Consider the following 13471-nt stretch of genomic DNA (forward strand, 5'->3'; position numbering starts at 1 on the left):
AGGCATCTGGTTCGGATGCCCCCTGGACGCCTCCCTGGAGAGGTGTTCCGGGCATGTCCCACCGGCGAGAGGCCCCGGGGACGACCCAGGACACGCTGGATAGACTATGTCGCTTGGCTGGCCTGGGAATGCCTTGGAATCCCGCCGGAGGAGCTGGCTGAAGTGGCTGGGGAGAGGAAAGTCTGGGCTTCCCTGCTAAAGCTGCTGCCCCCGCGACCCGACCCCGGGAGATAATGGATGGATGGAGGCAATTTTAACTCCCATGTTTCATTGGGTCGAATTCAAGCTGCTTTTGCTCCCACTAAAAATCTGCAGTCAGTCACATTTGTTCTGTTCATGCTCCAAACTTGTGGTGCAAAACATGGCAGAGTTCATACAATTAATTAAACAAAAAAAAATTAAAGTAAACATGGTCAGCACAATGAAACAAGTCAACTTCCTAATATTCACCTATGCATGTGTCTGAAAAGGTCATTTTATCTTTTATTTTTTATTTTTTAACAATGTGACTGTCAACAAAACACTAACAAATACCAATAAGTTAACTTCACTTTTCTTCCACTCAGTGTCACTATGCTTTCACGTGTCCTCCTAGGTATGGACCTCACCAGGACGCTGACCCTTTAAAACCCAGAGTCCCAGCTCACATTAACCGTTTTGTAGCTTACAAAAACCAGGACCATGGAGCTTGGTTGAGAGGAGGAGATATCTGGCTGGATGACTGCCAGTGAGTACATACAGTAAATGATTGATATACTGTATATAATATTCAGGGAGTCCTTGGATTACGATGCCCCCTAACCTATGACTTAACGACGTCCGTGCCTCGTCTAACATTAGTCCCAGCACCATAGATTCTGCTTAGGTAGTGCATAGTGCTAGTTAGGGGTGTAACGATATACACAAATCACAGTGCGTACCCAGGTGTGAAAGACTGGTCCGCCGGTCCGGAATGCTTTTCCGATAAAGGATTGGAGGGGCAGAACGGTGCTTTGATCCTGAAGATATGACGACAACTGTCAAAACCCTATGCTTAAAAGAAAACAAAAAACTGCCAGGCTGCCACACACGGATCTAATCACCAAGAAGAAAACAACCTGCTGCTATAGGTGGGCAAACACGCCAGTAATGGTGGGCAACCACAAGAGGGCAACGTATGCAAATCTCTACTTGGATTAGTCAAGTGGCACAGGCCAGATTACAGTCGTTAACAAATTATTTTTTCGCTGCGGCCCGGTAGCAAATGCGCCATGGACTCGTAACGGACGCCGTTGGGGTTGGGAATTCCTGCTGAGTTGATGAGCCTATTACATGACCGTAAGATGCAAAAAGATGACACTAATTAATCAAATTTAGACCAAAACACTCGAACCCATTACCTGTCCAAAGAGCATGAGTGCCCTCTAGTGGAGAAAAGACATTGTTACCTCTGAATGGCATGATGGACTCATGAGTTCACTTTATATTCATGTCATTGGTGAACTTGTAGTGGTACTGTCTGCATCTCTGGCAAAAAATAAAGTCAATATGTACAATAAGGCAAGGGTGTAGGTTTGCATCGGGACGGTAGGGACATAACACTACCAACTTTTCAGGATGCTTAAATTGTCCCCACCAACTTTTAAGCAACATTATTTGTATTATATTATGAATTCAATTATACATGTAATTTGGATTGTCTTCCCATATATTTTAAGGATAGAATCGACCCAACTATAGTTAAGTGAATTATTTTCATTATGTTCAGACTTACATTTATTCCTTATCAATGCTGAATGTGCTGGTCCATTTTTTTCCCTCTCAACCCCCCCGCCCCCCGTTGCCCGCCACCACACAGACACGCGCATATTCATCACGCAGCCCCGACAGATTCATGTTGATAACATGCCGCTTCCTCCGCCCCCTTTAAAGAAGAGGGATGTTAGAAGTTTTTTTTCGTGGGGAGGAGGCCAGCAGCAGCCGCTGTAAGTAATGTAAAAGACGTTAATGTTGTGAAGGTGAGGGAAACACTACTAATTTTGCTATGGACAGTCCAACCTGCATCACAGTTAGCATAACATTAAACAGTGTAAACTTGCTAACCTGCAAAACTACTGCGGTAAGGCCAGCCTCCACAAGGAACAATGAAGTGGAGCTAGCTGACCCTCATTTGGATCATTGTTTGCTTTCTATGCATTACGGTAATGCAATGTGGTGGCTTTCTTAAAAAAAAAAAAAAAAAGGGAGTGCTATCCAAGAATTGTCCCCTTCAGGGGGACACTGACATGAACATGAACTGACATGAAAAAAAATCTTTTAAATGATATCACACATCAAAATTTAATGAGAATACTTTGGTTCAAGTCTTGCGGTAGTCTAATGTGCCTCAGATGTGTATCGGTCTTTGGATATCTCATTATTTTTTTCCAAAATCCCTTGTATATTACAATACTTTAGTTTGAGTCTAGTGGTGCTCCAGTGTTCCCAAGAAGTGGACTCATCCTTGGATAGCGCCCCGCTTTTTTATTAAGGGACTTGAACTTTCAGTAGTTTTTGAAAACAAAGGTTTGAATTAGGGGTGTCAAACGATTAAAATTTTTAATCAAGTTAATTACAGCTTAAAAATTAATTAATCGTAATTAATCGCAATTAATCGCAATTCAAACCATCTATAAAATATGCCATATTTTTCTGCAAATTATTGTTGGAATGGAAAGATAAGACACAAGGCGGATATATACATACAACATACTGTACATAAGTACTGTATTTGTTTATTGTAACAATATATCCACAAATGGCATCATTAACATTCTTTCTGTTAAAGTGATCCACGGATAGAAAGACTTGTAGTTTTTAAAAGACAAATGTTATAGTTACAAGTTAAAGTAATTTTATATTAAAACCCCTCTTCATGTTTTCGTTTTAATAAAATTTGTAAAATTTTCAATCAAAAGTAGAGTTAATATAATAAGAATAAAAATAAAAATAACAATAATAAGAATAGAGTGACCAAAGTCTGACTAAGTTTTACGTGTATTTTGCATAGCTATTTTGATATGGAATGCCTGTTAATTTTGCATTGTTGTTTAACTGTGAGAATAGGGCCTCATTACTATAGACTGAAGTGCTTTTCTTTTTGTGAACATTATTTTTTTTGAGAGAGATAAGAATATTATATGTGTTGTGCTTTCACTAAACGATACTTATGTTTGTTGTGAAGGAGAAGCTTATTTAACCCAAAGTAGCGGAGTAAGAGTAGTGTTTCTTCTTCACAAATCTAAAAGTAAAAAGTATTGTGTGGTAAAACTACCCCCGAGAAGTACATTTTTCTCAAAAGTTACGTAAGTCAATCTAACGGAGTAAATGGAAAGCGTTACTACCCACCTCTGTAAATAAACAATAGAAAACTCTCCATCCACTTCTCAGCAGTAATGGTCAAGACAGCATCTTATTTTTTATTTTATGTATCATTTTTTTTATATATGAAGTATTTTGATGTAAATTTTTACTTTAACAGTGGAATCTGACTTATGCAGAAATTCGGGTTACTGGAGGCGTGCAAAATTTCAGATTCTTAGATTAGTCGCGATTCGGCCATGGAAGGTTCGAGAACGATTCACAAACATCCAAATTCCGATTAGTGAATTTTACCAGGTAAAGCGGAACTAAAACACAGTCAGCGCAGTCTTCGGGACGCAATGAGGAACGGACAGAGAGTAAATATCATGTTCAACTCATGCCGCTAGGTAAAAAACCAATAATACCTGACAGTGGTCGACAGCTGCTACAAACAGCGCCCAGTTGCTAGTTGCTACAAACATACGGCCACATTCGGCTAGGGTAGATATCACCTATATGTAGAACTAGATGCAAAATGACAGACTTGCCGGCGTTAGTAAACATCCGCCATCTTGAAGTAGACTTCTCTAGAAGGCTCTGTTGTAGCGAACCGAATTAACTTTTTATCTAAAATACTCCTAAATCGGTAATCTTGACTTGAATCTATCTTTAAATGATGAAAGAGTTTTAAAACTTGGACACGTCAAAAGTAGACAGAAGGGAAATTATGGAATGACGGGAGCAATTTTAACAACTTTAACGGTTGATTCACAACATTAAATTAATTGAATGTATTTTAAAGCTACTGATACAGAATGGGGACTTGAGTATTTTATTTACTGTTTTTAACTTTTAGCTTGATACTGAAATACAGTATTAGTTTGGTTTAGCTTGAGAGGATTTTTGAACAATTTTGGAACTAATGTACAAAACATTAAAAGTGAGGGGATGGGGGGGTTCATCAATCATTGATTTCCAGTATAATCGAATTGGAGCCTCTGAATCGTAATCGAATCGTTAGGTGCCCCAAGATTCCCAACTCTAATAGGGACGCAACTTGTTCGTAACTCAAGGACTCCCTCTGTGTATATATGTACTGTATATACAACCCCTAGCAAAAAGTATGGAATCACCAGCGTTGGATGAACACTCACTCAGACATTTTATCCTGTAGAAACAAACTCAGATAAAAAGCTTGAAAAAAATAACAAATTCGTTCAAAAGTGCAACTCTTTGGCATTCAGAAACACTAAAAGAAATGAATAAAAACCATTATGGTGGTCAGTAAATGTTACTTTTATAGAGCAAGTGCAGGGAAATATATATGACTCACTCCATTCTGAGGAAAAAAATATGGAATCATGAGAAACAAACAAAGAAATAACAATCAAAACACATATCTAGTATTTAGTAGCACCACCTCTGGTTTTTATGAGAGCTTTCAGTCTCTGAGGCATGGACTTGATGAGTATTCTTCATCAATTTGGTGCCAACTCTCTTTAATTGCAGTTGCCAGATCATCCTTGCAGGTCGGAGCATTGCTGTGGACCATTTTTTTCAATTTCCACCACAGGTTTTCAATAGGGTTGAGATCTGGGCTATTTAGAGGCCATGACATGGACTGGATTAGTCTTTCTCCAAGGAATGCTTTAACAGTTTTATCTCTGTGGCATGATGCATTATCATCTTGGAAAATGACAAACATATTTCAATTGAAGGGATAAGAAAGCTGTCTAATATTTAAATGTAAACTTTTGCATTTATTAGAGATTTAACCACAGCCATCTCCCCAGTGCCTTTGCCTGACATGCAGTCCCATATCATCAAGGACTGAAGAAATTTTGATGTTTTTTTCAGGCAGTCATCTTTGTAAATCTCACCGGAACAGCACCAAACAAAAGTTCCAGCATCATCACCTTGTCCAATGCACATTCTTAACTCTCATTCATTTCTTTTAGTGTTTCTAAATGCTAAAGAGTTGCACTTCTGAACTATTTAATTATTTTTTCAAGCTTTTTCTTTGAGTTTGTTTTACATGATAAAATGTCTGAGTGAGTGTTCGTCCGAGAGTGGTGATTCCATACTTTTTGCTAGGGGTTGTATATCATATATTTATTTATTTTGTGACTTGAGCTGTTACTCACTATATTTATTTTGTAGATTTGCAGATAACGGCATTGGCCTAACTCTAGCAAGGTATGTAAGCTCCTCCTTTTCCATTATCACCAATCTGTAAATCAATATCAAATCAATTATATTAATGATTGAATTTGGCAATGAAAAAGGTGTATTAATCCTGTATTACCCACACCTTCCCACTCAAAAAAAAAATGTCTCGGCAATGCTTTTTATTATTTTTTTTTAAATAAATAAAAAAACAACAACAGAAAAAGAATGTCACTGAAATGTTTTTTTTTTTTTTCACTTTAATCCGTGAACCCATTAACAGAGATCTTGTGATGAACTGCCGACTCACAGGCGAACACAACTGCAAAACAACAGTCATAAATCTAACCTGTACCTATTGATTTTTGCATCAGATCTTTTTGTGTGTGCAGTGGAGGAACGTTTCCAGATGATGATGGTTCTCGTCAGCAGGTGAAGAATTCACTATTTGTGGGGGAAAGTGACAATCATGGGATGCAACTCCCTGATAACAGTATCTGGGGCCCGGGGGGTGAAGACCTCACTGGCAGGACCCTCCCGCGTGGCATGTGAGTGAAAGTGAAAAAAAAATCTTTCTTTCACCAAACATCTTTTGCAGAGCCCAAACCACAATATCGATGCAATCACAGATTTACTTCCTATTTTGAGTTCTCTTGGCCCATGGACTTCATAATGTATTGATGGGACAGGGTGCAGGGGCCCAATAAAAAGGGGGCCCAATAAAAATTGTTGGCGAGGCCATCAAAGCTGACCGACTGGACAGACAAAGAGCTTTCTTCGTTGAAAATTCTTGGGAATAAATGCTTAAATCGCTGAATTCCTTATAGGTATGGGCGTAAAACAGTCTCGATTCTTGGTTAAAAGCAAGAAAAAAAAAAGTGCAGTTAGCACTTCTTTTACGTAAATATGTCGAAGTACAATACTAGTCTGTTAGTAAATGTAGCTAGCAGCCACCTTATGTAAACAGAGCTTTTCAGGTGAAAATTCTTGTAAATAAATACTTAAATCCTTGAATTCCTTATAGATATGGACGTAAAACAGTCAATTATTGGTTAAAGGCAAGAAAAAAAAACGTGCAGTTAGCATTTATTTTGCGTAAATATGTCGAAGTACAATGCTAGTCTGTTAGTAAATGTGGTTAGCAGCCGCCTTATGTAAACAGCTTTTCCGGTGAAAATGCTTGTGAATAAATGCTTGAATTCCTGAATTCTTTATAGATATGAACATGACACAGTTTCGCTTCTTGGTTAAAAGCAAAAAAAAACGTGCAGTTTGCATTTATTTTACATAAATATTGCGAACTACGACGCCAATGCAGTAGTGGCTAATTTCTCCCATTGATTTTTTTCACAACGTTTCAAAATGCATGCATGGTACAAAAAAACATAATAATTACCTTTAATCCTCGAACAAATCACTTCCTGTTTGTTTGCGGTACAGCTTTTGTTCTTTTTCAACAGAAATCCGCCGTTAGATCGCTGCGTGCGTGTTTTTGAATAGCTCCTCTTGATGTGGGCGGCCCCCTACTTGAAGGCGAGGCGCAGTGTATAACCGATCTGACTCGTCAATATCATTATGAAGTCTATGCTTGGCCTTTAAATAACGTGTGTTGTTTACCAGGCTTAACTCTTACCCATAAAAGAGCATTTGTCATCTAGAAAATGCAATTTCTGGAGAAACTGCAATGGTAGCTTTACTGTGACTGTTCATATATTGGGTCACCACCTGTTGATTATGAAGCACTTCTGTTGAAGTTGTGCCACTTCCTATTGATTTTGAGGCAATTCAGGGTCACTTCTTGCTCATAATGGTTCACTTCCTATTAATATGGGGGCATTTTGGGGTCACCTTTTGTTCATAACGGGTCACTTGCTGCTGATTCTTTGTAATTTCGGGTGTTACTGCCTGTTGCCCTAAGGCAGTGCTTCTCAATTATTTTCTGTTACGCCCCCCCAAGGAAGACGTAAATGTTTCGCGCCCCCCCCAACTCTCTGCCGCCACTGTAAATAGTATCATTTGTCTATAATATAACTATTATAAGTACGCCTCAGCCTAACATTGTGTCCTTTTTTTCTATTAAAGAAAAAAAGTAACATAGAACAACTTATAATAAAGTATAACTTTATTAACATTGTTTTGCTTGTAACAGAAAAGACTTAACGCGCGTCAATTTGCCTGAAGTAAAAAAAAAAAAAATAATAGACCATTTGATACTGAAAAATAAAATGTAATAAAATCAGTAAATAATAACAAATTCAAATTGATTAGAAACATTTACTCTTCAAGAAAACATGCCAAAAAATTTGACCGAAAAAAACAAAACTGAATAGAAGGGGGAAAAAAGTGTCTTTGGACAGAAGGAAAGTTTTTATTTTCGCTGATTCACCACAGTGCTCACTGGTTTACTGATATAACACTGACAAAGCGGGACGATTGTGACAATTGGCAATATTCGGCACGTTTTCGCTGAAAAACAATCAAGCGGCTTATCAATGAGATTGAGGTCTAATGTCTTTTAAGTGGCGTCTTAACTGATTTGGCTTCAGACTCTCCGCTATAATCATTTTTAGACTCCGCAAACAGTGGTCTTTCCTCATTTCCCACTATATTAAAAGTCAAAGCCAAAAGGCAAACGGCCCGAAAAAAGCGCATTCTCGGCGGCCGAGGGAGAACCGTAGGTGAGGGCGGTGGTCGTGACGATCCCAAGCCGAAAACGGCACTTCTCGGCCAGACACGTGAGAACCGGAGAAGACAGTGGGTCGCAGCGTGACTCCAGCTCTACATGAGTCTCTTCCGTGTGCTCTTGCTTACCTTCAAAAATACTGCACGCACTTTGAAAATGAGAGCGCCACTGCCACCCACGGAGTGGATGTGCAAGTACACTTTATTCTAGTACGGCCCAAAAAAAAAAAAAAAAAAAAGCATGTTCCCCGAGGTCACTCGCGCCACCCCTGGCATCGCTCTGCGCCCCCCTGGGGGGGCGCGCCCCACCATTTGAGAAGTACTGCCCTAAGGTCATTTCAGGGTCACTTCCTATTGATCTTGGGTCATTTCACATTCATTTCCGATTGGTTTTGTGGTTTTTAATGGTAACTTCCTGTTGATTTTGAGTCACTTGGCTTGAAAATCAATAGGAGTGCATTGAAACACAGGCAAACAGGGCTATTGGAAATGAATAGGAAATGTTGCTCATGAGAAATGAATGGGTATGTTTTTATCAACAATGTATTAAATACACTAGAATGGTCATGGGTGGTAACTTCGCATTCAGTGCAAAAGCTATCATCAAAAATATTCCTTTTTTTTCCCCAATGGCCTTTCTTCGATGAGCCGGCCACCCAAGACCGTCTTACTCACTGACAGCATTCATACACCAAAACAACCAAAATTCTCATCTGATGCAGGTTATCTTACCTTTGACACACCAAAATAATCGTTCAACAAACATCATTTGTTCATCCAAAAAATCAGGACGCCAGGCCAGGGTTTCTCCTAGGATTTTTTAAAACTGTGGTGGTGGACTGCATCGGAGTCGGACAGCCTCACCATGTTGTGCCACGGCGACAAATTTTTCTTCATGTTTTTTTCCTCCACGAAGAACCATAATGAATATATGTTTGAAATATTTTATTAGCCAGGCTAATGTCGTAGCTCTCAGCTGCGGTACATGTACGTAAAATGCATAGCTGATTACAACTACGTTACCCTACGTAATAATACGACTTTTTTTCTCGTAGCAATAGTACGACATATCTCGTAGTGACTCAGGGGTCGGCAACCCAAAATGTTGAAAGAGCCATATTTGACCAAAAAAAAAAAAAAAAACTGATACAGTATGTCTGGAGCCGCAAAAAAAATAAAAACCTTGTATAAGCCTTATAATGAAAGCAACACCTGCTGTATTTATCGATATTAGCTATATTGGCCTACTATCAAAATGACCAAGATGGCTACAAATACATAATTAGCCTTCATGATTAAATGTTTTTTTTCCCTGCAGTGGATCCTATCGAGAATGACGCACCACGTGACTACTCTGTTGTACGATGCCACCTCAAGTTTAACGTCATTACAATATTATGAATTGAAAGAATGTTTATGTCATGTTTGTCCTCCTACAGAAACCGTCTTTAAACAAAAAATATATTTCCCTCCCCCAACTTTTCCCATTTTCAGAAATCTTTGAAAAAGCTTCATGGATCCACGAAGGCAGCACTAAAGAGCCGCATGCGGCTCTAGAGCAGTGGGTTGCAGACCTCCGTCGTAGTCCTCCTTTTTCAATTTATTTGACCCTAATACGTACTACATTACCACAACAATAAGAGTCCTTCTGTCAACGGACCCATTTCAAGGAGAGGGGGGGAATTCTAATGGCCGTGTAAAGAGTTTTCCAATTTTCTGTGAGAAGGTGAATAGTTATTTTTGTTATTGTTGTTCGTGAACTACATTTCCACACAAACTCACATCCATTAACAGCAAGGAGTGGTATGGGCAGGGATGCTGCTAGGGATTTTGGGCCCATGAAAAGATATCACTTTGGGCCCCACCACCACTGCCGACACACACACACGCACCCACGCACGCACACACACACATTTTGAGTTTCAACTACGTGATTTCCTGCATTCTGGTGAATCTTTACACACTAATTTGTGCATTTTCTGCATTAATTTGAGATGAAAATATGTTCATGTAAACATACAGCGAATAGAGCAGGGGTGGGCAAACTGGTTCTCAAGGGTTGTAGTGGGTCCTGGTCTTTGCAACAACTGCTCCAGCACAGGCAGTTTGACCAGTGAGAGGTCCGGGGAAACAAGAAGCACCTGACTACAATTAACTGATTGCATTTTTAAGACACCAGATTGGTGAAAAGATCTCCTCTTGATGGGTTGCAACAAAAACCTGCACCCACTGCTGCCCTTTGTGGAATAGTTTGCCCACCCGTGGTATAGAACAATAATGAATAGACTGATATTATCTTTAAGAAATGCACTGAAGGCCATCTTTTACAATCTAAATATATTTTTATTAGAAATATTCTCAAAGTAAATACCATAATGAATGATTTAGAATAAATGTTTTGTTTTAACTTAACTATACTACAGTATACATTGACCACAATAAAAATAACATCCTCTTCAGAATGATATATCAAACAAAGCAAGCAGCAGATTTTTGGACCCTGTATACATGCTTTAGCAAGTGTATTGATCTAATGTAGCCATACATTTAACAGCTGTTGCTGCATGATCAATGGTCCCTTGCTCAGCCTTACTCACCAAGAGTCCAGCGCCGAGCCTTCTTGCTAGCAAAGTCACTGATCAAATCATTAAAGTTTAGCTTCCTAGCCAACTGACTTTCAATGGACAGCACGTCAAGAATAGAGAGCCTGTCCTGACATATAGAGGACCTCAAATAGTTCTTTATGGGTTTTAGCTTACTGAAAGCTCTCTCGCCACCTGCAGCCGTTACAGGGAGTGTGCAAAATATACGTAAAGCGATGCACACTTCTCCAAAAATGCTTTGAAGCTGCTTCTTACAAATTGCATTCAGGAGACCATATACATATTCTCTCACAGGTTTTACCCTTAACCACTGATATTTTATGTGTAATGTGGCAGTGTTCGAATTAATTCCACACCTCCTTCAGTTAGGAGTAAAGATGAGGCTGGCTAGTAAAGGGGGTCAGGAGACAGTGCTGCTGAGCCAGACGCAGCAAGAGGAGTTGTGCCTTTTCTTTCCTCTTTTGATAACCCGATTTTTGTCTTGAAACATTTCTGCAGTACCACGCACTCTGAGTCATTGACTGGTGTATGTGCACCGCTGGTCCTGGTCTGATCGAAGGAAGTGCGGACCAATAATAATAATGTTTAAATTTGCAAACAATTACCTAATGTTCTAATTTTCTTTGTGGGACCCATTAGGGCATGGGCCCTTAGAATCAGTATCACTTTTCACCCCTTTACGGCACCCCTGGGTATGGGAGTGATTTTTTCGAGTGTCCCAGAACTCGCAAAACTTGGAAAAAAGCGCATTTGTCAAAGTTTCGTCAGCCAATATTGCGTATATCCATCTGCCGAAACAGCCTAATAGCACAGATATAATAAGTACGCCTGCCCCTCGTTGTTGAAGTTAGCTCTCCACCCCTCTCGGTGCAAATTCATTCAAACTTGTCCTTCAGGTCCAAGACGGCCATCCACCGCTCACTTTCGCCGAAAAGTCAGATCCAAACTGCTGTAAGGCGGGGAAGAAGGAGAGGAGTCGGTATTGGTTTACCCACTTTATTGTAGTAACAATAATAAAGAAAACCAATGACAAAATAACAGCGGGCTGCCTCGACATGCGCTCGCCATCTCTTGCTATCTCGCCCGTTTTTGCATTCATCCTACTCGCTTCCCCCTGCGTCACAGCTCCCCAGTCTGATCGTTTCCTAAGGGGGCCGCGCATATACGGACATTACAATACACAATGAATAGGTTGCCGCTGAACTCTTCACACTCAGCTGCCGCTAGTTTGAAACGGCCTTATTTTTAAAAAAAATAATATTAATAAAATAAAAAATCTCATTTACAAGGTGTGGCGGCTTTTATTTCGGTGCGCCACAATCTCTTGTATGTAGAGGAATCCCTGCTAAGCGGCAAAAAAGTCCTATACAGTTTTTGATAAAAACGTATGGTTCGGCCAACAGTTGCCAATAACCTACCCATTCATTTCTAATGGCCAAAATTTCCAATTGATATCAAATGGCCCTATTCGTCATTCATTTCAATGATGCAAGAACTTCCATTCACTCCTCTTCCAATCCACTAATCCTATATCAACATGAAGTGACCTAGAAATGCCCCCAATTCCACAGGAAGTTACCCTGAAGTGCCGCCAAATTTACAGCAATTGTCCCCAAAATCGACAAGAAGTGACCCAATATGTACAGAAGGTAAACCCGAAATGCCCCCAGATCTACAGGAAGTGACTTTGAAATCCCTCCATATCAACAGGAAGTGATCCAATATGAACAGGAAGTGAAGCCAGTATGCCAAAAAATCAACAGGAAACGACCCAATATCAACAGGAAGTACGTGATGCCTCAAAATCAACATGAAGTGACCTGATACACAAACCATCGCAGCAAAGCTACCATCACAATTTCACCAGGAATATCATTTTCTATTATTGTTTTTGTTGTTCTTTTGTGAAGCCTAATGCTCATCATTTCCTAATGTGACAATCTGGACTTTTCTCATTAGGCAAAGCATTGATCTAAATTAGTGCATTCTGGTCAGAAACTTTTACTTGACTTTATTTGAAGTAAACGTAAAGTACTCCACTCAGTCTTTCTTCCTCTATGGAATTTCCATTTTTCCCCATACTTGTGTGGTGAGTTGTAACGGTTCTAATGGGTTTATGTGTTGGTTTGTTTGTGTAGTGATTTCCCTATTCGGGGCATGCAGATCTACGACGGGCCCATCAATGTGCAAAACTGTACATTTCGTAAATACACAGCTCTGGAGGGACGCCACAGCAGTGCTTTTGGTTTTAGGCTTAACAACTCATGGCAAAGCTGCCCCAACAATAACGTGACAGACATCACCTTTGACCACGTACCTGTAAGTCACAGTGTGTTGAACTTAAACTGCAAATATTTGGTAAACAATCAGTACAAACAAGTCATGGTTCGGTACGTAAAGTGCTGACCAAAAGTATTGGCACCACTGCAATTGTGTCAGATAATGCTCAGTTTCTACCAGAAAATGATTACGAATGGCGGAAAACACAGACAAGACTGAAAAAGCAGTTTCTGCTCTTGCACTCTTCTTTAAAAGAAGCTGCTGTATTTTAAACCAAGACAACTGTTGTGTTTGATAGAACAATGTGTTTATATGCTGCCATAGAAGATTCATGGCGCATCAAGCCCGCCACCAAACTAAACTATTTTTAATTTGTCCGATTTTACCCTGAAAACCCACGTTTACAGACGTCGCGCAAC

The 13471-nt window shown here is 39.7% G+C and overlaps 1 protein-coding gene across 1 annotated transcript in view; it reads left to right on the plus strand.

Annotated features, from left to right (window-relative positions):
• cemip (cell migration inducing hyaluronidase 1) overlaps nt 1-13471 on the plus strand; it is a 293578-nt gene that overhangs the window by 244370 nt on the left and 35737 nt on the right. Inside the window, exons 18-21 of the mRNA XM_057839754.1 lie at nt 596-727; nt 5482-5517; nt 5880-6035; nt 12911-13091. Of these exons, the coding sequence (XP_057695737.1) occupies nt 596-727; nt 5482-5517; nt 5880-6035; nt 12911-13091 (505 nt within the window). The remainder of the gene's footprint in view (nt 1-595; nt 728-5481; nt 5518-5879; nt 6036-12910; nt 13092-13471) is intronic.

Source organism: Corythoichthys intestinalis, chromosome 1, assembly GCF_030265065.1.
Source record: "Corythoichthys intestinalis isolate RoL2023-P3 chromosome 1, ASM3026506v1, whole genome shotgun sequence".
Lineage (NCBI taxonomy): Eukaryota > Metazoa > Chordata > Actinopteri > Syngnathiformes > Syngnathidae > Corythoichthys > Corythoichthys intestinalis.